Below are 21,968 nucleotides of genomic sequence, written 5' to 3'. Positions count from 1 at the left end.
TTGAGAAGGTTTCATATTGTATTTTACATATGCGGACGGCTGTTGAAACGAACGAAAGATTCCCAACTACCTTAAAAATGACTTTGTGTTAAACATTTAATGATCATCTCATTTCTGATCTGTGCAATCGCTAGTCATGCTATGTGGAATTTACAGTTTTGATTAATGCATAAAAAATAAAGGACACCCGGGTTGGGGGCCGGGAGCGACAGCAAGAGGATGATTCTCCTTTCCCCAACAAGATTGGAGAGACTTCCCTTTCCTACTACAGATGCTGTTGGTTTCTTTAGGATTCTGACAATTCGGTTGGAGGCGATTGTCCCTTGGACATGCAAACGGTTCTACTCATCTGTTTGTTTTTGGGAATTTGATTTAGTTTCAGACTTTGTACTCTGTATCTGGCAATTACTGCAGGTTTCTGTATTACCTATTTTGAGATCGCTGTAATACAATTTACGTTTTAATTGAACTAGAACTCAGTTATTGAATGGGCCCAGTCACTATTTGATTTACTCTGCTAATTTTGTTGGGCCTGATGTAGTGGATGGGGAGGGGTCTATAACTTATCGCTAGATCAAGGGTACTGGAGCAGAGGTGAATGTAATACTGCGGGTTCAATGAATGAATAGGGTTCTGGCTCTAAAGTATTCTGAGCCTACAGAAACCAGTGATGGCCTTCACAGAAGACCAACGTTTGGGGGCCAAGTCATCACAGATAGCTAGAAGAATTCTAGTGCACATACCATGTTAAGCAGAAGCTCCACCACCTAGCAAAATGGACTTTATATCCCTTCTTTACATATATTTCCCATTAGAAGCCTTCCTTGCAAACAACTCGATATAAAAGCAGCCTCCTCTTCATTCCATTGCCTTGCCAGGGTCACCAGAGACCCACCTCTAGCATTGCAAGTGAATGACTTTCCTCGGTCTCTCCCAGAACTGAAAGGAGCACATAGGCATCTATGTGCACTTGCCAACCGCCTTCTCCCCAATCAGCAGAGGTCCCTTCAGACCCATGTTGACAAGCTGCTCAAACAGTCACTGTCCCAGAGAAACTGGACTCTTTTGGGCAGGGAGCCCATGTATTTCTGTATAGTTGGGGGTTATTTTCAGGAGGTGGGTGACATGAGGCTTTTTTTTGTTTTCAATTGTTTGGAAGGCAGGCCATGGTACTTACAACTTCCCCATTGCTCCACCGCTGAGAGCGAGGAATAAGATTTTCTCAGGTGCCCTAAACAGCGTGACATGCTAGAACAATAGAACCATTTTCATGCACTCCTTTATTTGCACGCTAAAACAATAAAACTAATTCCCATAATAATAGTAACTCTTTTAAGAGCACGAGGGATACCAAAGATGTGTTACCTCCTTCTCAGCACCCAGTCTCATTGTATAAGAAGCCTCGCGGTAACACTCCATACACACCGCATTCAACTTGACCACGCTCTCTGCCAAGGGTACAAGGCTCAGGATGTTGCCAAAGGCCTGGTGAGAATAAAGACACATTAAAACCCAAACAGAGTTTAGCACCTATGTACAAAACAAAGAGTTATCCACTACCCACCTTCCTCTGGAAGGTTCCGTCCAGGGCTGCCACGATCACAGTCTTTCCTGCATTAGCCATTTCTTCGCAGAACTCCACAGTATCAGGAAACTAAAAGAAGAGAACAGTTAGTTCTTATTTAAATGGTAGCTTTGTGAAGCATACAACCAATCACAGGAGATTGGGCTCACAAGCGGACACAAAGGGAAGTTGTGAAATTAATAAAAGATGCAATTTCTTTGAAGGGGCGGGAAGGTTAACAAACACATCAATGCTTTCAACAGAAGCCTCTACAAATATATTTATTTATTTATAGATTTATACAGCGCATAGCTGCCCCAGCAACGGGCCTCCCAGCGCTACCCAAGAGACAAATGCCAAGGACCACTCCAGCACACCCCAGCAGATTAAACTGGAAAGAGCCAGGTCTTTATAGCTTTACGAAAGGTCAGGTGATTCTGAAGTCTTCTAATAGACAACAGGAGAGCGTTCCAAAGATGAGCCGCATGGACCTTAAAAGATCGGCCGCCAGTCCTGGCTCTTTAAAAAAAGGGGGAGGGGGTGCACGCCAAACCCAAATTGGCAGAACGAAGGAAGCGGTTCGGGAGGTACTGAACCAACAGATCCGCTAAGATCGGAGGGCCTTGTTGTGACAGAATTTTATGCACTACGCACAAGGACTTGAACTGAATTATTTTGGCTATTGATAACCAATGAAGTCTAGATAAATAATCAGATACCAAACAAAACTTGGGTCCAACCTGGCTAAAATTGTAGCCTGTAGGATAGTTCGGCGGATTTTTGGTTCAAAATATCCGAGTAGGGGTTTTAACCCCCCTCAAAAGATCAAAGGAGACCCCAGCAAGAACTTTAGATTGGGTATCGAAGTAAAGATCCCTATCAATCCAAAAGCCAAATTTCTTAACCGCCTCTTTGGGCGCGGGTTTGAGTTTGTCTGGCCACCACAGCGCACTGTCTCTCCCGAACACAAGAATTTCAGATTTGGCTGACATCCAGTCTGCAATTGCAGACAGGTCCTCCTTAAATTTAAGGAGATTATTTTTGCGCTTTTTAGAAAAGGCAATAACTAGATGGGTGTCATCGGCATAAGAAACCAATGACATCCCTCTACAAAGGAAGCTACTTCAGAACAAACAATTTTAAAATCGGGAAAATAGACCGTAAATATGTTCATCTTTATGGCTAGCTACTAAGCTAAATTTGTGTTGAGACAAGGAATGTGTCTTCCAGAGTGAGATACTTGTGAAGAGGTTGCTTCCACCCAAGAAGGTAGCTTCATGGTTTATCTTTTGATCAGGAGCAGGATCACAGCCCAAGTTCCCCAGCTTTAGATATTGGATGGGATGCTTACAGTCGATTAGTCAAAAACAACAAGCATTGGCAAAGTGTACGCAAGAGTTATTGGCTTGACCAGTATGTTTTAACAATGTTGTATACCAGAGCTGCATAGAGTGCAGTGGCGTATCGTAGATTGGAGTGGTACAGAGCAGTGGTTAAGAGTGCAGTGCACAGAGTGGAGTAGAGTGGTGCAGAGTAGAGGCATGAGTTCGGTGGCACAGAGTAGAATGTCAGAGTGCAGCACTGCAGAGTGTGGTACAGTGCACTGGCATAGAGTGCAGCATTGGGTACAATGCACTGGGTCGCAGAGTGCTGAAGAGTGGTGGAGGGTAGAGTGCAGTGGTATAGAGTAATGGCGTAGATTGTTCCAGAGCGGAGTGGTGCAGGGTAGAGTGGAGGGGTGCAGAGTGCACGGACGTAAGGTGGAGGGGCACAGAGTGCAGTGGCCCATAGTAGAGTTCAGTGGCACAGTGCAGAAGAATTCAGTGACAGTAGAATGTTAATAAAGTATAGTGGCATAGAGTGCAGTGTTACAAAGTAATTGCTTAGGTGATCTGGCATAGAGTGCTGTGTTGCAGAGGGGCACAGAGTAGCGTCACGTGCAATGGCATGGAGTGCAGCGGTGTCGCGTGCACCGGCAGAAAGCAGCGCTGCAGAGTGGGTAACGGGCACTGGCAGAGTGCAGTGTTGCAGAGTGGGGGAGAGTGCAGAATAGTGGTGCATGGTAGAGTACAGTGGCATAGAAAAGTGACGTAGATTGTTTCAAAGTAGAGTGGTGCAGAGTGCACTGGCATCGGGAGCAGTGGCATAGAGTGCAGCGGTGTATAGTAGAGTGTACTGGCATCGAAAAAAGCAGCCCTCCGGGCCACTCTAGCGCCACACCCCTACCTAATCTGGCTCCCCTCCCACCTCACCCACGATGGCCCGGGACCAGCCCCCCCCTCCTCCACCAGCCCCACTTGCCCACCTTAAACCTCACAGCCGAAACTCCTTCACCATCATTTTCCCCCCACTCCTCTCTACTAAGCAGCGACGCGCCCTCAAGCAGAAACTCATTCGCAATCACAAAGAAACCCTAATCACGGACATCTACCACTCGGCCTCCATTGGACCGACCAAGATGGACCTAATATTCCACACTGAAAGACCAGAATACTGGGTCTCCACGATTAGATCGCGGATGTTTATAGCCAAAACAACTTCCACTCTCCACAGCTGCAAACTAACCACGACTCTTCCGTTCAGAACAGCTGGCAGAGGCTACATAACCGTGACCATCTTTACCAATGGCACGGTCCTCATCCAAGCTAACAATGAGAACCTAGAAGCTTTCGACTCCATATTTCCCGCACTCAGGTCAGCCCCTCCCATCCTCGCCTCTACGCCGCCTCCGACCACAACCTACAGTGAAGACCGTGATACTCCCTTCCGCAACCCCTACCCAGCCCCAGTAATACCTCACCCTCCATGCTCAGCCACCCAACATCCGCAGGACACTCAATCCCCCTCCTCCTCCCCCTCCTCCAACCACCTCACCTCCCTCAACACCAAGCTACGACAGCCTCCTACAGCAATCACCCCCACGCCAGCAGACTGCCTTCAGATAACGAACCACTTCCCCTCTAGTCTCCCTACATCCCTCAATCCACCCCTGTCCAAGCACCCCCCTGTCCTCCTCCCTTCCTCCCCCCTGTCTAAACCCCCGTCGGACCCTCCCCTGAACACCTCCCCCGTCCTTCACCCTATCTCCCAACCCACCCCGAACACCCCCCCGTCCTTCATCCTGACCCCTATCTCCCAACCCATTCAGAACACCCCCCGTCCTTCTCCCTGACCTCTATCCCTCAACCCACCCTCTCGAACCCTAGCACTCTCGGACCCACCGCGGATGCCCACATCCCCTTCCTTGAGGCCATATCAAAACGGCTCGCAGCCCTGGAAAACCAGGTCAACACTATCACCCATGGTCTTTCAGAAATCATCTCTAACCTTGGAATAGTCTGTAATCCCTACAAACTCTCCCCCCGGACCTCCCCCCACGTCAAAACGTCCTCTATTTCCTCTCCCACTCCAATGGGCTCAAATCACCCGACCGCCAGGTCCCTTAGATCAGAAGCTCCTATGTCAGACAGGGAAGCAGCCTTACTTGCCGCCACCTATGACGCCTCCCCTACGGAGTCACCCAAATCTAAAATTCAAGTCATCACAGGTCACCGGAAAGACCGACCCATCGTCAATACACAGAGATTACCAGTCCTCACCGCTATACCTAGAGAGACTAAAGAGGGAACCACCAGCAATCAGGAGAAATTCACCAACTGCCTCCTAATCAACTGCAGATCGGCTTCTCTACATGCAACGGACCTAGCCGAAGCCATCCTCACCCATGACATTGACGTTGCGTTCCTCACGGAGACTTGGCTTAATAAGACATCCCCTCCCTGCCTAGACATGCTGGTTCCACCCGGCTTCTCCCTCATCTCCAAAGATAGGATTGAACAACGAGGAGGTGGGGTCGCTATCATCCACAAGGACAGCTGGAGCATCACAGAAACCGCCTCCTTCGAGTATGACTCCTTTGAATGCCTATCCACTGTCATCAAGACAAAAGACAATGACTCTCTACTGTGCCACCTACTCTATCACCCCCCGGGCAGAAATAACGAGTTCGGAGACCAATTATCAAACCTGATTGCACAAGACACACTGGGCGACTCCAAAAACTTAATTCTTGGCGACCTGAACATCCGGTGGAATGAGACCCACAACCCTCTAATCAAATCGCTATCTAGCCTCCTTGATGAGAACAACCTCACCCAACATTGTACTGAGGAGACTCACTACAAAGGAGCCACACTGGACGCCATCACTGGCCAAAAGAACTCTATCACGGTCAACCACATACTACCAGTTGACTGGTCAGATCACCACATGATCTTATTCCACATCAATCACCCCATCCTCTCGCTTAAACCTCCACAAGACCCGCCTAAATGGTCGAGAAACCTCTCCCAAGTACCCCAAGACATCTTGGAAGGTCAACTAAGCGCTCTTCTTTCAAATAACACTATGCACCTCTCGACCAACGACCTCGTCGACCACTATAACTCGGGGGTAGTCGCCATACTTGACAATCTAGCTCCTCTTAAACTCAAAAGAAGCCGAGCCACTCCATCCAGAACCTGGTTCACTGCGGACCTCAACGCAGAAAGAAGAAACCTGAGAACCAAAGAAAGAAAGTGGAGAAACAACCCAACCGCCATTCTCCGCCTTCAACTAAAATCAGCCCGTAGGAAGTACAACAACCATATCAAAAACAAGAAATCCAGCTTCTTCCGTGAGGCATTGGTCAAATCCAAAAACAGACCCAAAGAACTCTACAACATAATCAGACAACAAACAACAAAGCCCCTGCCCTCAACCCTACAGGCTTCCAAAGAACTCTGTGACAACTTTGCCAACTTCTTCAACGTCAAAGTCCAAAAAATCGAACTATCTCTAGACATCAACAACCCACACCTCCAGAAGAGCTACTCGACCTCCCCAGTGGCACTCCCATCCGACTCCTTTCCCTCCCCCTGGCTAAGCTTTCGCCCCGTCCAGGAAACTGAGATAATCGCGCTGATCTCGACCTCCAAACCTTCAGCACACATCTCAGACCCCATCCCCCCATCTTTAATCAAACAAATGAAGCTTACCTTAGCGCCTATCTGGGGAAGAATCATAAACAGCTCCTTACAAAGCGGTGTGGTCCCCGATTGTCTAAAAATGGGACAAGTCACTCCCCTCCTGAAAAAACCCGGTTTCGACTCAACTGACCTGAACAATTTCAGACCAATATCTAACCTCCCTTTACTCTCGAAAACACTTGAACGCTGTGTACTCCTGCAACTGACGCAACACCTGGACAACATCAATCTCCTGGACCCCCTCCAATCTGGCTTCAGACAAGGCCGCAGCACTGAAACCGCAATGTTGAACATCATAGATGACATCCATGGATCTCTTGACGCTGACAAGTGCTGCCTCCTCATACTCCTTGATCTCTCAGCAGCGTTCGACACGGTGGACCACAAGCTCCTCATCACGACTCTCCAAGAAAGAGCCGGCCTTGGCGAGGTAGTTCTCAAGTGGTTTTCCTCCTTTTTACACAACCGTTCGCAACTAATAAAAATCAAGAACTTCACCTCCGATACTCAGCAAGTCAACAAGGGTGTCCCTCAAGGATCGGTGCTCTCCCCCCAGCTCTTTAACATCTACATGGAGCCACTCGCTAAGTTACTCAGGAACGCCAACATCAACTTCCACCTCTACGCGGACGACACGCAGATTTACCTGGAAATCTCCTCTCTTAAAGACATCCAGAGACTCAACGATATCCTAAATGAAGTTCAAGACTGGCTGACAAAGAATCACCTGAAACTCAACCCTGATAAGACAGAAACACTCCTCATCTCAAACAAAGAAGATAACCCTCAAATCACCGAGTGGCTAAAGTCGATCGATGCTCTCAAGGGTAACCTCACGCTAGCCGACTCCGTTAAATCCCTGGGCTTCACCTTAGACCCTAAACTAACCCTGACAAATCACATTAAGAACTCGGCGAAAAGCGCATTCTTCAACCTCAGACTTTTGAACAAAATTAAACCTTACATTCCCAACAAGGACCTCAAACTAGCCACGCAATCTCTAGTTCTATCAAGACTGGACTATGGGAACTCAATCCTAACAGGCATCCCCAAATCCCACCTGGCTCCACTAAAAACAACACTTCACGCGGCAGCAAGAATGATCACAGGCTGCAAAAAATATGATCGCATCTCCCCGGCTCTTAAAGAATTTGAATGGCTCCCTGTGGAAATGCGAAGTACCTTCAGAACGGCCTGCCTAACCCACAAGGCCCTCCACACCGGCAAACCGGAATACCTGGCTAACAAGCTCAAAAAGCAGGCCAAGCCAGAAATTTGAGAAGCTCTAATTCCCTACTGCTCATCCTACCAAAAACCAGAAGGAAGAGAACTGCGGACTGCTCTTTCTCAGGAAATGCCCCCAAAATATGGAACGCCATCCCCCCGCACATCAGAACTCTACCGTCCTATGCAGAATTCAAGAGCCAACTTAAATCCTTGTGCCTGATCCGCTCCCTTGGTTATGGATAACTTGGAGCTGCAAACGTCTCAGAATCCATGCGGTATTGTTGAATCCAGTACTGAGAAGCCCTGCTGTCCGAACTTTTCTTCTTTCCAAATTGTCTGTCGCCGATTGCTTTTATTGGGTTTGTTTCATGTTGTTCTCTTTTTCATGCCCACTACTGTGAAGCGCTCTGATACCTTCGGGTCTTGTTAGCGCTATAGAAAACTTCTAAATAAATAAAATAAATAAATAGTGCAGTGCTGTGGAGTGTTGTAGAGTGCAGTTCAATAGAGTGGCATAGAATAGATTGTATCAGAGTGGAGTAGTATACAGTAGTGTTGTGCAGTGGTGTAGAGTGACATGGAGGGCTTTGGTGTAAAGTGCAATGGCGCAAAGTAGAGTGGCATAGAGAGCAATGGTGAAGAGTACAGCAGTGCAGAGTAGAATAGTGGCATAGAATGCAGTGACATCAAATAGCATCGCTTAGAGTGATTTGGTGCAGAGTAGATGGCGTAGAGTGCATTTGGTTTTGAGAAAAGTGGTGTAGAGTGCAGTGACGCAGAGTTTTAATGGCGAAAGGTGCACTGATGCATAGAGTAGTGTGCGGTGGGGTAGTGTATTGGCATAATGTAGAGAGGAGTGTAGTGGTGCAGAGAAGAGTACAGTGATGTGTAGTGTGGAGACAGGTTACGTGCTATGGTAACGTACTGCCATTACAGACAACCACTTCAATTGAAATTACCATTACAATGGCACTCATACAGTTTTACTGATAAAAGTATACAGCGCACAAATGAGGTGTGGAAAGATCACCTCCTAATGTATTGATTTTTCAGCACAGTTTATCTACAAACATTTAAATTTTGTTGTGCTAGAAGAAAAAGAAAAACTTTTGTGCAGCTTGCCCCAAGCAGGACCCCACTCGCCAGCATGACTGTCACATAAATACTCACTGAAGTCCGAGAAAGAAAAATAAACACAAACCTCCCTGGAAGACACAACCTGACATTTGACCTCTGTCTTCGAATGCTGAGCAAACGTGACACAATAAGAACAAGAATTAGAGCCATTTTAACAAAAAGCGAGCTTGTGGAATACGGTAAACTAGGTTTGGTCAACGAGAAGGACAAACTCAAGCTGGACAGCCAATAAAGCCAGAAAATGGGGGGGTTACAACCCACAAAGTCAATGGTGAGCAATGGGCGTAATGCACTCCTAGGCCAACTTTCTAAGTGTCCCCAAGAGGTCTTTAGCAAATCATTCTAGTAGGCTGCCACCAAAAAAGGACATGGTAACAAATCAAGCATGCTTAATTTGCTATATTATGCAACTGTTTAAGAACGTTCAGTCTGGGCTTTCAAACGCCACGTGGAGGTGGTTGATGTTGCCCAGATTACAGTGTTGAGGCTCAACGCCCCAGTAAACTCCAGTCTGGTATACCCAAATGCAATGGGACACATTTCAGGGAACAAGAGGCCAATGACAGAGGAAACAGTCCGCAAGATGATATGTAGTGGCTACATTTTACAATCAAACTACAATAACTATGGATAATCTCCATGCTGTGAAACCAGAGGATATACGGCATCGAGGGAGAGTTGGCTTTACATCAAATCTTTGTAGTGAGGATACAGGATCAACTGCAGACATTGCTATGTTAGCATAAGTGAGGTATATGCTTAATTGCCATTTTGCTGCCTTTGCACGCGACACTATATGGCTCTCGTAAATAACCTGCTTGTGCTCTTTCACATGAGAACGGTTTGTTTTTCACAAATCTAGGTGCGCTCTGTACCTTCAGTCTGCACACCGCGTCCAAGGTCGAATAACAATTATGCTGTTAATTCATGTTGATCAGTCCCACGCCCATTAGACATAACAGAATATGCAGCTGCTCAAACTTGGGTGCTTTTAATATTGCATTTGCATACATGAGGGGGCAATTGAAGACAACTGTTCCAACATTGAGGAGCTGTTCTTGTTGAGGGATGTGGTTCATTCCATCTGATCTTGGAGAATCCTGTTTCACTGTCATTTACATTATCATTTCCCCTTTTGTGTTTTATGGAATTGTAACAATTCAAATCGTATTATTCTTATGCATCTGTTTGGTAGTATTGGTGAAAGTACTGCATTTTAGAGTACATTAGTTCAAATAAACATTTTAAACTATACCGGGTCTCTGAATACTCACGTTGTGAACTGGTATGAGAGCTAGAACGAAAGAGTGTTCTTGATTCCCACTATTCCTGAGATGTTTCCTAAGTCACATGTTCTAGGTTGCCTAATCATTGGTAGCTTCGCTGTAGCACGGAGAACGAATGAGACGAATCAGGGTTCTGGGCACAGAGGTGGGTTTTTTGGTACACCGAGGTCCTGGTTTCCTGCGCATAGTCCTGTGCATGAGCAGAATCTCAGGGAACAAGAGGCCACTGACAGAGGATCCAGTGGGCAAGATGATATGCAGTGGCTACATTTTACAATCAAACTACAACTATGGATAATCTCCATGCTGTGAAACCAGAGGCTATGGGGCATCAAGGGCTAGTTGGCCTCAAATCAAATCCTCTCACCCAAAAAAAAAGCCACCACAGTGAATTTATATTATTTTATAGTTCAACATTTTGTTACTGCACAATTATCAGCTTATTTCTAAACGCACACAAAAGTTTGACCTCAGAGACCTACTAGGTGTCATGCTTCAACATTGGATATCCCCACGCTCTCCAAAAACTGGTTTGATGAGATCAGGGAGGCACTTGTTTCTAGCCTAGGATCCGTGAAATAGATCACCCCAAAAAATATGAGATAACCCGTCTGGTTTTTAGGTCGAGCAGACGTAAAAAGCAGGCGAAGCCTACTGTCTGCGAAGACATCTTTTGCTGGTGTGTCTGGAGGAATGTGAGACAGCGATCAGGCACGAGCCTCGCTGTCTCAGATTCCTCCTCGAGGGCGCGCACGGCACCACACACGCATACACAGAGACACACAAGCACCCATGCACGCACCCATACATACAGAGAACCCACCCCCGCCGTCGCATACACACACACTGCATACACACACGCTCCCCCCCCCCCTTACCTCACCAGAGAGACACACACACACGTGCGCCTGTTCATTGTCGGATTTCACTGCGGGAGCACGCGGCTTGCTGTGTGTGCAGTGTCAGTTTCGTTCTCATTAGTTTCGTTTTCCAGAGGACGGCTTTGAATGAACACACTTGCTCCGGCTTTGAATGAACACGCTTGTTTTTAGAAAGTAACGTGCATGTTGATGCCGTTCGCCTACTCAAAAGCCATATCCAACCAGTAATAATAGGGGATTTAACAAATGTACGACTTTACTGGTTCCCGCTTACGGCACATAACAACCTAACTCGAAGTCTGTGTAGTCAAACGTTAAGCAAACAATAGTTAGTTTCAATACGGGACATGGAGATCATTCCGCACTGAAAATGAAATAATTTCACCAACAAAGCGCCCTTCTGAACGACAGTTAAAGTTATGGTCAAACTGTAGTTCTACGAGTAGTTTGAGGAGGTTATTAGTGCCTATGGACTTGAGGAACGTATTTTATTTTGCCATAACTTAATGCAATGCCGAGACTTTAAATGGAGAGTTACAGGAGTTGCGGAATTGTACTGCATGTTTGTCAATACTAAGATGGAGGATGACCCTCATTCACAGGCATACTTTCGTACACCCTGAGCAACTCTTCACTTAAGAGTTAAGCAGCCATTCAATCATGCCCCTCATAGGCCCCTTCATTGCCATCATCCACAACAGTTACGCCCAAATACATTGCTCCCACGCCTCACCTGTTTCCCCTTTAATCCGTCTCAACACTCTTCCGATACCCTTTAACTAATCCCCCTCCCAGGACTCACATCAATACCATGATTCTCTTACGCCATTCACAATACTCACCTGTTCCGCTTCCGTCGCTCACACCCCCTCAAGTTGAAGTTCCGTCAATTTCACCAGTCACGGTGGGTAACAGTAACTCAACCTTACATGCTGACCTTCTGTCACTATCCTCACATGTCCTTCCGTCACGTCACTCTCTACACTTGAATGTAGCTCTTACATCACTCAGTACCCTCACATGTTTACTTTTATCACTACACCACCAGTGGCCCATAATTCAGACACCTCAGAGGTCACATTTCTTTCACTCTTACCTTACAGCTGCCCCTTATTCACACACACACCACCAGCCTTCAATCGCAACCACCAACGGTCCCCTTGGCTCCTCAAACACACATCCCTACCAAACCAGACTGCAATCCCACTTCAGCAACACCCTAGCACACTCCAAATCGCTCACCATTGATACGTAGGGGCTTCTCACAAACCCACAGAACACTCATGCCTCACTACGCACCCAACTACCCAGTAGCCTGTAACTTCTCCAGCACACCGTTTAATCGCTCAAAATACAAGCACACCTCGCAGCCCTTCACTTCGACGCACCTACACCACAAAAGACCTTCACTTTTCCTATCATCTCTTACAATACATCCTCTACACAATTACAAACCCTACACCCGCTGACTAACCCCCGTATGACAGTGTCCCCTGGATCCCACGCTGGTAGTTCACCACCCAGATGTAATCCCAGGAACAGGGGCAAGCACACAACAGAACCCACAAACCAGCCCTCAAGACATCGCTCTCCTCACAGCCCTGGGGGCCTCACTCTTTCCCACGTGTTAGGGAATCCTAAGGGGGTGTGAATATCCAGTCTCCATCCCCAGGGTGCCCCAGGCAGACAAGCCCATTCAGGCCTCCAGACACTTAGCATACAGCAGCAGCGCTCTAATAACCCGTAAACATTCCAGTGTTCCCCTCCTTTACCTCCCGGCTTGTTTTCGGCAGCCATTTCCCCTCCGCGCGCCACATCCTCCTCCTCGCGACCGGTACCCCCAAGGCGCGCGCAGGAGCCACTACACAGCCGTGCGCAGGGCTAGCGTGGGCGTTGTTTCGGAAAAGGAGTCAACACCTTACCATCCCCACCAACCTGTGTTACAGTTGGCCAGACCGTCTCTGAGACGGACGTCAAGAGAGACCAATCACAATACAATAGAGGAGGCTCTTTCGGCTTTAGTGACGTCATAGAGTTGTCAGAGGGTGAGTATTACCTCCTCAAGCAAGTCTTATTGGTTGGTGGAATTTATTTCTCTCTCCTCCCGCCTCCTTTGAAGATGGTGGTCAAACGTGTGGTTCGCGCCCACTGACGCATGGATTCCCCGCCCTGCTAACCCCAAACAAATATTCTGAGTGGATGAGGTCTGGGAAGTAACTGTAGTCCAATCAAAGAGACAAATCATAAGGAGGTAGCAATCCGAGGCACACATTGGACAACGCGGATATTATTTCTTACGAACCATCAGCCAATGTTTGAAGGTTGTTGGTTTTTACACGCTTGAGGTGGGTGGCTGGTAGCTGTTAATGGCGTCCCGCGTGATGGGAGCGTGCGTTGGTCTTCTCTTCAGCCAGGGCTACTCGTTCATGGAGCTCTGGGAGAGGGTAACAGTAGTTTTGACAGGAGCGAAGTCTGCTATCATATGTGTACTTCGTGCATGAAAGACCTGTTTATGTATCGTGCAAGTAGTGAGCGTTCAGACAGCTTACATAATGGGTGTAAACCTCATAGATCCGAAGTCCCACTCAAAACGTGTGCTGATTTTGTAAATAGCAACCTATTTCTTCAAATATAAACGTGTTCTTCCTATTATCCACAGCCTGTTGGCTTCATGTCTTTTTTTTATTTCTATAACACACATAAGTTCTGAGCTTATTTCTCCTGAGAGCACTTTTCGCCATCTTTTTTTGCTAGCTGAAGCAATAAGAATTCTCAGTTCTTTTAAGGACTCGGAGGCTACGATTATTCTTACTCATTCTATACTTTATCTTTTTGTAGCAGCCAATAAACAATCATCATTTCATAAAGCAGCAAATCCTATGATGCTTGTGCAACTAAACTGCAAGGCCAAAGTCATTAGGTGTGATGCAGCGGAAGCGTTGGGTATTTTTGTCAGCTCACTTATCCACACCAACCACCAGGGCTCGAGTCGCAGGTGTACGTAAATAAAACACATATTGCATTACAAATGCTATAGCTGTCACATTTGTGAAAGTTATAACTATTGGCATTGTAAAGGACAAAGCTATTAATTTCGCTATTTTCAAAACCAACACATACATAAAAAAATTGTCATTTACAATACCAATAGCTCAATCTTTCCTAATGCGAGACCTATTGCATTGCAAATGCTTGTTGATAGGTAGGGTACCCACTGCATTAAAAATTAGGTGTTGAATATTGGTGAATTATTTCCCCAACCCCACTATGAAATCAACCTGTTTCAGCTCAACCAAATCGATGGCATTCGTCAGGATGGCTGTTGAATCCTCTTTAGAATATACAACGGGTATATACTTAATGTACTAGGGGGTCGAATACGTGTAGTCACCCAATCACCTAGTTACTTGAAAGACAGTAATAGCGTATGATTTTATATATATATATATATATATATATATATATACACACACACACACACACACACTGATAAATCATATTTAGGAAACAATGCATGCGGCGTAAGTGTGACACTGCACTAGTTTATCACACCCATACAATATTGTGTAGTGTCATGCGGAGTACTAGCTCACACACATTTATCCAATAGAGGGTCATCTGGGCCCACAGAGAGTTCTCAGGAACCCCTGTAGTCACACTCTACATGGGAAAGGAAAGGATTATAGGCTAGAAACAAGTGCATCCCTGTTCTCAGGGTGTAGGCCTGCTCTCCATCTAACCAAAGATTTGGAAGTGCATGGAGATATCATGCAATGAAGCATGAAACCTGGTAGGTGTGTGAGGTCATTCCACCAAACCTTTGTGTTCAGGAAGAACCTGATAATGCAATAACTAAATATTGTAGTAATATAAATTCACTCTGTGGCTTTTTTTGTGAGATAGTAGTTAATTTGCAACAATGTGGCAGGAAACCATGTTTTTAAGTCAACTCTCCCATCATGGATAAGTGCTTGTATAAGTCTATCCAACATGCAAGAACGTTAGAAAAAAAGCCACACCCATATTTAGAATGTCCAAGGACAATACAAGTCTCCGGGCCCCTCGACTAGCAAATTGTCGTCCCTTTGCCTGGTTCTTGGAGTGAGGCAATAGTGGTTTTGTTTTTTAACCCCTCCCATGGTCAGCTTGTTCTGAGCCACGGTGCTCGTGACGAGCTCAGCTCGTCATGGCCGTTAGAACGCCCACACACAGGGATAATTCCCCTGCTGTGCTGAGCAGTCAAAGGGTTAAAAAGGGGACAAAAATGACCCGGCCTGTTACAGTAGAGTCAATCAATGAAATTGGCCTGTAAGGGTTTTAAGAAGAGCCCTTCTGGCCCGATTAGAAGATTGGGCAGCCTACAATTGTGTTGTCAAAGGTCCAGTACAGTTTTCAGCGAGGGCTGGGCACCACACAGCAATGCCTCAATCTGTCCCCGATTGAAAGTAAGTACACTAGGTCCAAGAAGAGCTCTTTACATTTCACCTTCATGGATCTATCAAGAGCCTTTGACACTGTCAATCAGGACAACTTGTAGCTCATAATGGGCAACATGGGAGTGGAGGAACAACTAGCTACCTTATGCAGAATACACTCCGAGACCGTAGTGAGGATTCGGTATGGCCTAAATGGTAAGAAAACTAACTCTATACCATCAATAAAAAGGAGTTCGGCATGGCTGTACTTTGGCCTCTGTTTTTGTTTCATATTTACCTGAATGGTTTAGTGTCCCACTTGTTGAAGGAAAAAGGTACCTATTCCAAAGTTGGGAGTGATTTCACCTCTACATTATATACGGATGATGCTAGGACGCAAACAGTTTACAGAAATCCCTTGATGCCTTTGTAGTTTTTAATGGAACCTCTAAACCCAAAAGGTGAACTGTAAAAAACACGCACAGAAGAAGGAAAACATGTTTTGGTGTGCGGTCACAAGAATAGAAGTCCAAAACATTTAGGGTGCAGGGCATGGTGGTTGAGAAAGTGCTAAACTTCTACTTGGGAATCGTTTTTAATTCCCAGCTCACTTGGGATCCTCTAGTGGTACTAAGAAATAAATAGACCACCGGAGCTATAAAGACTATTGTCTGTTATGATGCCTATTTGGGTCATGAACCTGTTAAAGAGATTATAGCCTTATATAAAGAAAAATGCCTCACGATTGCTTCTTACGAGGCAAGAGTTTGGGAATACAGTAATTGCTCCAAGCGTAGAGGATACTTTTATAAGAAGGTTTTTAATTGGTACCCAAAGGTTCATCTACATCCTTCTGCCATCACAAAGTGGGCTTAGGACACATTGAAGACATGCATTGTTTGGCTCCCTAACTCCTAGGTGCAAAAATATGGCTTACCCGAGAATTAGAATTTACAAAGTCCATTATTCTAGATGGTCTTCTCTTATCCAATACTGATTTTATTCCTTGGTTCAGTTATCTTAAACTTACATTTCAGGAATTGGACCTAGCTGATTTTTATCTTAATACTTCTAACTTTCCCCTGCAAGCAAAATCTATTATTTAAACTGCTTATGGAAAGTGAGTGCAAAGCATTTACAGTTGCTGAATCGGTTCTTTAAATCACCTGACTGTGTGAGAGTTTGCCATGGAACCTCAACCATATCTTAACTACAAATCTGCAACATAGATAAAATCTATGTTCCGCTTCTCCTTAATTCATTTTCTGGTCACTTTCTCACAGCAATGGGGATGGACAAACAATCTTTCATTGTGCCCATGTAATTACATGGAAAAACAAAGCACTCTAAACTTTACCTCGTTTTGTGCCCTGTATAAAACCCGAGATAGATTTCTGTTACCTTCATTGAGGGCTCATCGCCCAGTTTCTTAAACTGTAGGTTTTAGGTTTCTGCTTTCTCGGATATCTGTTCCTGTGTCCTCAATGTCATTAAAGGAGCAATCACACTCAGAAAGAGTTATGGATAAGAGGGACAGTTTTGTTTGTCATTCGAATATAACATTTTGCAATCATTTAATTTTAAGAATATTTGAATGGACAACTGGTTTAACCAAAATGATAATGTAATTGTATATGAATTGTAATAACTGTGATACTGATGTTTAATTGTTCTATGTCTGAAATACTTTTATGATTCATATAGGAAATGGAAGGAAGATTGTTTGACTTGACACTCGTTTTGATGACAAGCGATAGGAAGCTAGTGCATTGCCACTAACTTAATACTCTAGATAAAAGAGTAGTTTAAAAACACTTGGCAACAGAAACCAAACAAATACTCACAAATTGGCCTTCATCAATCCCAATTACAGAGCAGCTTAAAGCAAGATGATAGACTTCGCAAAGGCGGGAGGCTGCAACTGCTTCCATTGTGTTCCTAAAAAATAAGTCACAGTTTCATTTGAGAAAGGAACATCAATAGCAGCTCGATCAATATATATATACACACACACACACACATACACAATCACTAGAACCAAAACTCAATACAAATCCTATTTCTTCACTCATTGAAGCATAAATGCACGGCCTCTTTTTAAACTTGAATACATAAAAGTTGTAAAAAGTAGTCTTTTGCACAAAGGCAATTAAACATGGATCATCAGGACATAAGTAACAGCTTGCTTGTCCAAGGTACACTGCTGTAGTCCATCAGGTGCTAGTTTAAGCTACATCCCCTTGAAATCTAATAGTTGCAGATGCTTAAAATAAAATTGTATGTATTTAAATTTAATCTTAGGTTGTAAACCCACTATAAAATATGGACGGAGCGGGAAGGAGAAATGGCAACTAATAATATTTTTCAGCCTTTACTGTTTCTAGTTATTTCACATCAGTCCAGTAACTAGCCATACTGATCTTTTCCTATAACCTAGTTTTAAAGACCCGTTTTGATAAAGAAACCTATAGCCATAGGTCAAGTAACTGACATCTATTTGGGAAAATTAATTCTGCCATTTCCAACCAAAGTGCTTTCGATAGCCAAATTCCTAACCCTGAGCGTAGTAGCTCTGTGAAGTGCACTTCACAAGCTATGCAAACTGCGTAGTGCACAGTGCAAAATGCTGTTCGCACTGATTGCAGTGCCAGATGCTTGTCGGCACCGTGCAATCATTGCAAACCTCATCTTGCACAGTGTAAGCAGTCGTTTTCTGCCACTCTAGTAGATTTGTATTAGAGCGGCAGCTTTATGAACGCGGACTGGTAGTTTCTCATCGCGAGCATACGCGACCACTCGCAATGAGAAACCGGACCTCCCCGCGTTGAGTATCTCGCAGGGAGGTTTATCTTCCACGCTCGCGATCGCCAACATGATGTTGCTGATCGCGAACAAGGAAAATTCTCGCCAGGATAATGTTTTGCTCGCTCGCGGTCGCCAACTTAACGTGGAGGGCCGAGAGTAAGCAAAAAATGCCTGCTATGCTACGCGTTTTTGCACTGTGCTACTTGCAATTTGCGTAAACTTAGCGAGCATAGTACTACACCCAGGGTTACAATTTTCATGAGTGGAGCATCGGTGACATAAATCATGGTATGCCTGAACCACTAGATGTGAGATTTCTAGTCACTTTAGTCTGAGCCCTGGCAGACGCTAGAGTGCTCTCACAAGGGCTGAACAGTGTTCTTAATAGCGTACATACGATTTATTAGACCCTTACTACAAACAGGAACAATTCTCATTGCACATGCATTCTTTTCTGTCCCAAAAAGCTTTTACAAGTAGAAATTTCAACCACCGTGTTGACAATTAAATTAGTGAGCACTGTGCATCAAGGTCCATTAAACGTCAACTCCAGCAAAGGAACGTCAGCCCCAAGTAAACGCATATGGGGACCTCAATCTTCACCTTGGATCTACCAGTAAAACCTGGTTCCTCCCTAGCCCCATTGTTTCTTAAACACCCATTTTAAGATAACATGTTGTTACAGGCACCTGATCCAAAAAAAAGCTGCAGTGCAAGCAGTGTTTATCGATCCATCCAGTGTAGATGATGTGATCAATTTCCCATCTCTCAACTTTGACAGGACATAAGTCTGAACAAAATGCAGGCATACAAGTAATGTTACGGTTAAATGTACCCATACAGTACCAAGGAAGAGCACATACGTAAACAAATGAGAAATTGTGTACTGGTGGAAGTACCCTTATCGTTGGATACACATAAACGGGGGGGGGGGGGGGGGTGTATGTTGTGACGCATGTTCTGTTGGGTAAAACTGCTGGTATTCATAATACAGCACAAAACAATCTGGTCTTTAATCGTGAACAAATGACACTCACCTGTCATGCGTAGCTAATCCATTCGCAGAATAGCGAACATCCTTGTCGTACTTCACGACCAGGCACTTGTACTGTGCAATCTGAAAGCGGCGGACTCTGCGCATCAGCTCTGTACTGAAACAGGTGAGGTAGTGAAATCACGTTAAAAAGATGTTCATGGCTTCGGCAGCAAAATAAGCGTTCTATTTATCAAGTTTCTCAGACGGTATGCCTTGCCATAACATATGCCATGCTACATCCCACTTATGCAATGGTGGTAGCCTTCCGAAGTGCTGTCTAGGTGGCACGACCAAAAGTGCCAATCGGGAGAGACAGGGGTATTTCTATCCCCAGCAGCAACCATAGGGCCAGCAATAAGACAGTCATGGCATACACGGCTCGAGTAGATGGACTTAGAACATAAAACTCAACATCGTCTGTCCATCCGGCGGAAGATAAACACAACGATGGTTTCTATCGTTCAGAGGGGGCTACCATAATCAGGAAGTGCATGCAAGATGTTCACCCTCCCCAGATGGGGCAACTGGCCCATCCCAGCGACCATAGGCAAGAAAGAACGGTTTTACAGTTCCCAAGTAATACAAATGAGGCACAGCCACATAATGCAGGGCTTCTCAATGGCCTTATACAAATGGCGGGTATTTTCAACAGAAACCATGCAAGGAGGCTGAACTGGAAGCAAGCCACTCACCTCTTGCCAGAGAACATGGGTCCAAAAATCACCTGCAAAAGGAGGACAATCATTTTGATTAACATTCGCGTTATCAGAAGTGCCGGTGCAAACTAAGCCCAACCACCCTCTGAATTATATGCAAATCCACCATTTACAGTCTGTGCGCCTTTTCGATTTTTGTAAATGGCAATGCTAAGCAGGACCGCACTAGCAGAGCGTCTAGCATCTTCTTCGTCGTCCTTCCCGCCCTAACACAGTCCTTCCACAGACTACACCTGCTAGTCAGAATTTCCTTGGTACCATAGTGTAGCCCGAATACAGAGATTATTGAAAATTAAACATTTTCACACCAACGTCGCAATTCCATCAGTACTGCTCCATTACAAAAAAACAATAGCGTTAATCAAGGGAGTTTTGCATTAAATTACAACAAATAGTGTGAGAAATGAATTAGAACCTTCGCTTTGATTTCGATTTATTGCAGATTATAAAACATCATCCAGTGGCAGCAGAAATTTTAGATCACCCAGCGTGGCAAAGTGAGCTAAAGGTAACGGACCACCCTCAACCGAGTATTTTACAAGCATCCAGACTACTATCCCTCACGGGCGACCACTCCATCCCAGCTCCACTTTTTCTGATCAGTGCCCTTTCCTCTTCTAAACTCATCCCTTTTCTGGGACGTATGCCAGCTCCCGCTCTCCCAGTACCTGGATCTGTCCTCGGACTTTGCTGGGGGAGCCGGGGGTCACCTCGGGCATGTTGAGGCAGTTCATCCTGAACCTCTCAGGGCGCTTTTCTCTGATTGGGCGGAATCTGATGTCAGCTCTCTTGAAGTGGCGGACTCGGCTAAGCGCGCTCCTTTGATAGCAAGCTACAGGCGCAGCGATGGACTCCGGGAGCAGATTTTCCTCCTTTCCAACTTGCACAAATGCCCACTTTCAAAAAACCCCGCGCAATGCTCTCATATACGGATACAGCCAGCCAATGGATGGGCAGGCTGGCACTTCCTCAAAGAGAATGTGACCAATCAGCGCAATGTAAGGAAGGCGGGATCCGGAAAGTTTTGGAAGTGAGAACTGATGCCCTAAACAGAATAGAAGAAAGACTAGCAGGGGTATGCGGTATTCATAGTTTTGTTACTGACCTGCCCCTTCACAGCACTTTCTCCCATTGGAAATTACTAAGCAATCCTGCGCCACAGCACCCACCCGAAACAGAAAGAAGGGACGAATAATCAACCAAAGCACACGCAGGACGGGTAACCACTAGTGAGAGCTTTAATCATCCATCGGACGCATTAGAAGCGGCGCCACGGCATTCACTTGGAAGAACCAATCATTATTTTTGATGAAAACTGTGTGGAAAATGTGGCTAATATCGTGCTGTGATTGTCCAACATATAATAGTCAGGGCCACTGGCTTTATGTGCTTGCGCGACGTTCGCATAATTATAGATATGCCGCGTTTACCACATGATTTCCATCACCTCCTAATGCATAATCTTCACAGCATGCAAGCAGTTCAGTAGCGCCTCTCTTCAAACCCCTAAAGTGCCAAGAGGCGGTGCCACGGGCCCGCAGCAGGCCCAGCCCTCAGAAAGCGGCGGGCTGCAAGTAGCTATCGCCTCTAACGAGTTTCTGGGGCGGGGGACGGTCAGGGAGGCAGAGCAGATGTGCATTTGAAAAGGGAGCAGCTGCTCGATTTGAATGGGGCGGGTCTGAGTACTTGGCAGCCGAGCAGGTGTCCTCTTTGAAAGACCCAGGGTATGGGGCTTAATAGCTGAGCAACTGGTCGTTACCCGTACCGTCGGAGGAGCTGAACATCCGAGCCAATATCACTAATGGTGGATTCTGGGTATTTAGATGACTGCTTGATCAACATTGAAGTTTCAGTGCTATTTAGCCAATTTGGAG

At 45.5% G+C, this 21,968-nt stretch overlaps 1 protein-coding gene across 1 annotated transcript; it reads right to left on the bottom strand.

The window, feature by feature from the left end:
• Positions 1–1,269: 1,269 nt before the first annotated feature.
• Positions 1,270–20,984, bottom strand: TK1 (thymidine kinase 1). The gene is made up of 6 exons (XM_086948454.1): positions 20,763–20,984; positions 20,071–20,102; positions 19,380–19,493; positions 17,382–17,475; positions 1,565–1,654; positions 1,270–1,485 (listed from the first exon to the last, which is right to left on the bottom strand). The coding sequence occupies exons 1-6, from the start codon at positions 20,826–20,828 to the stop codon at positions 1,333–1,335; spliced, it is 549 nt and encodes a 182-aa protein (XP_086804580.1). The 5' UTR covers positions 20,829–20,984; the 3' UTR covers positions 1,270–1,332.
• Positions 20,985–21,968: the final 984 nt, after the last annotated feature.

This window comes from Lissotriton vulgaris, unplaced genomic scaffold, assembly GCF_964263255.1.
Source record: "Lissotriton vulgaris unplaced genomic scaffold, aLisVul1.2 SCAFFOLD_11704, whole genome shotgun sequence".
NCBI lineage: Eukaryota > Metazoa > Chordata > Amphibia > Caudata > Salamandridae > Lissotriton > Lissotriton vulgaris.
The sequence above is the reverse complement of the archived record's forward strand: the minus strand, read 5'-3'. Positions and strand labels throughout refer to the sequence as shown.

Coding starts and splice junctions, on each gene's coding strand:
- TK1 (XM_086948454.1), bottom strand. CDS start 20,828: ATGAACTGCCTCAACATGCCCGAGGTGACCCCCGGCTCCCCCAGCAAA. Junction 1,655..17,381: donor GGATTGATGAAGGCCAATTT/GTGAGTATTTGT, acceptor CTCTTCTTTTAG/TTTCCTGATACTGTGGAGTT. Junction 1,486..1,564: donor ACGGAACCTTCCAGAGGAAG/GTGGGTAGTGGA, acceptor TATTCTCACCAG/GCCTTTGGCAACATCCTGAG.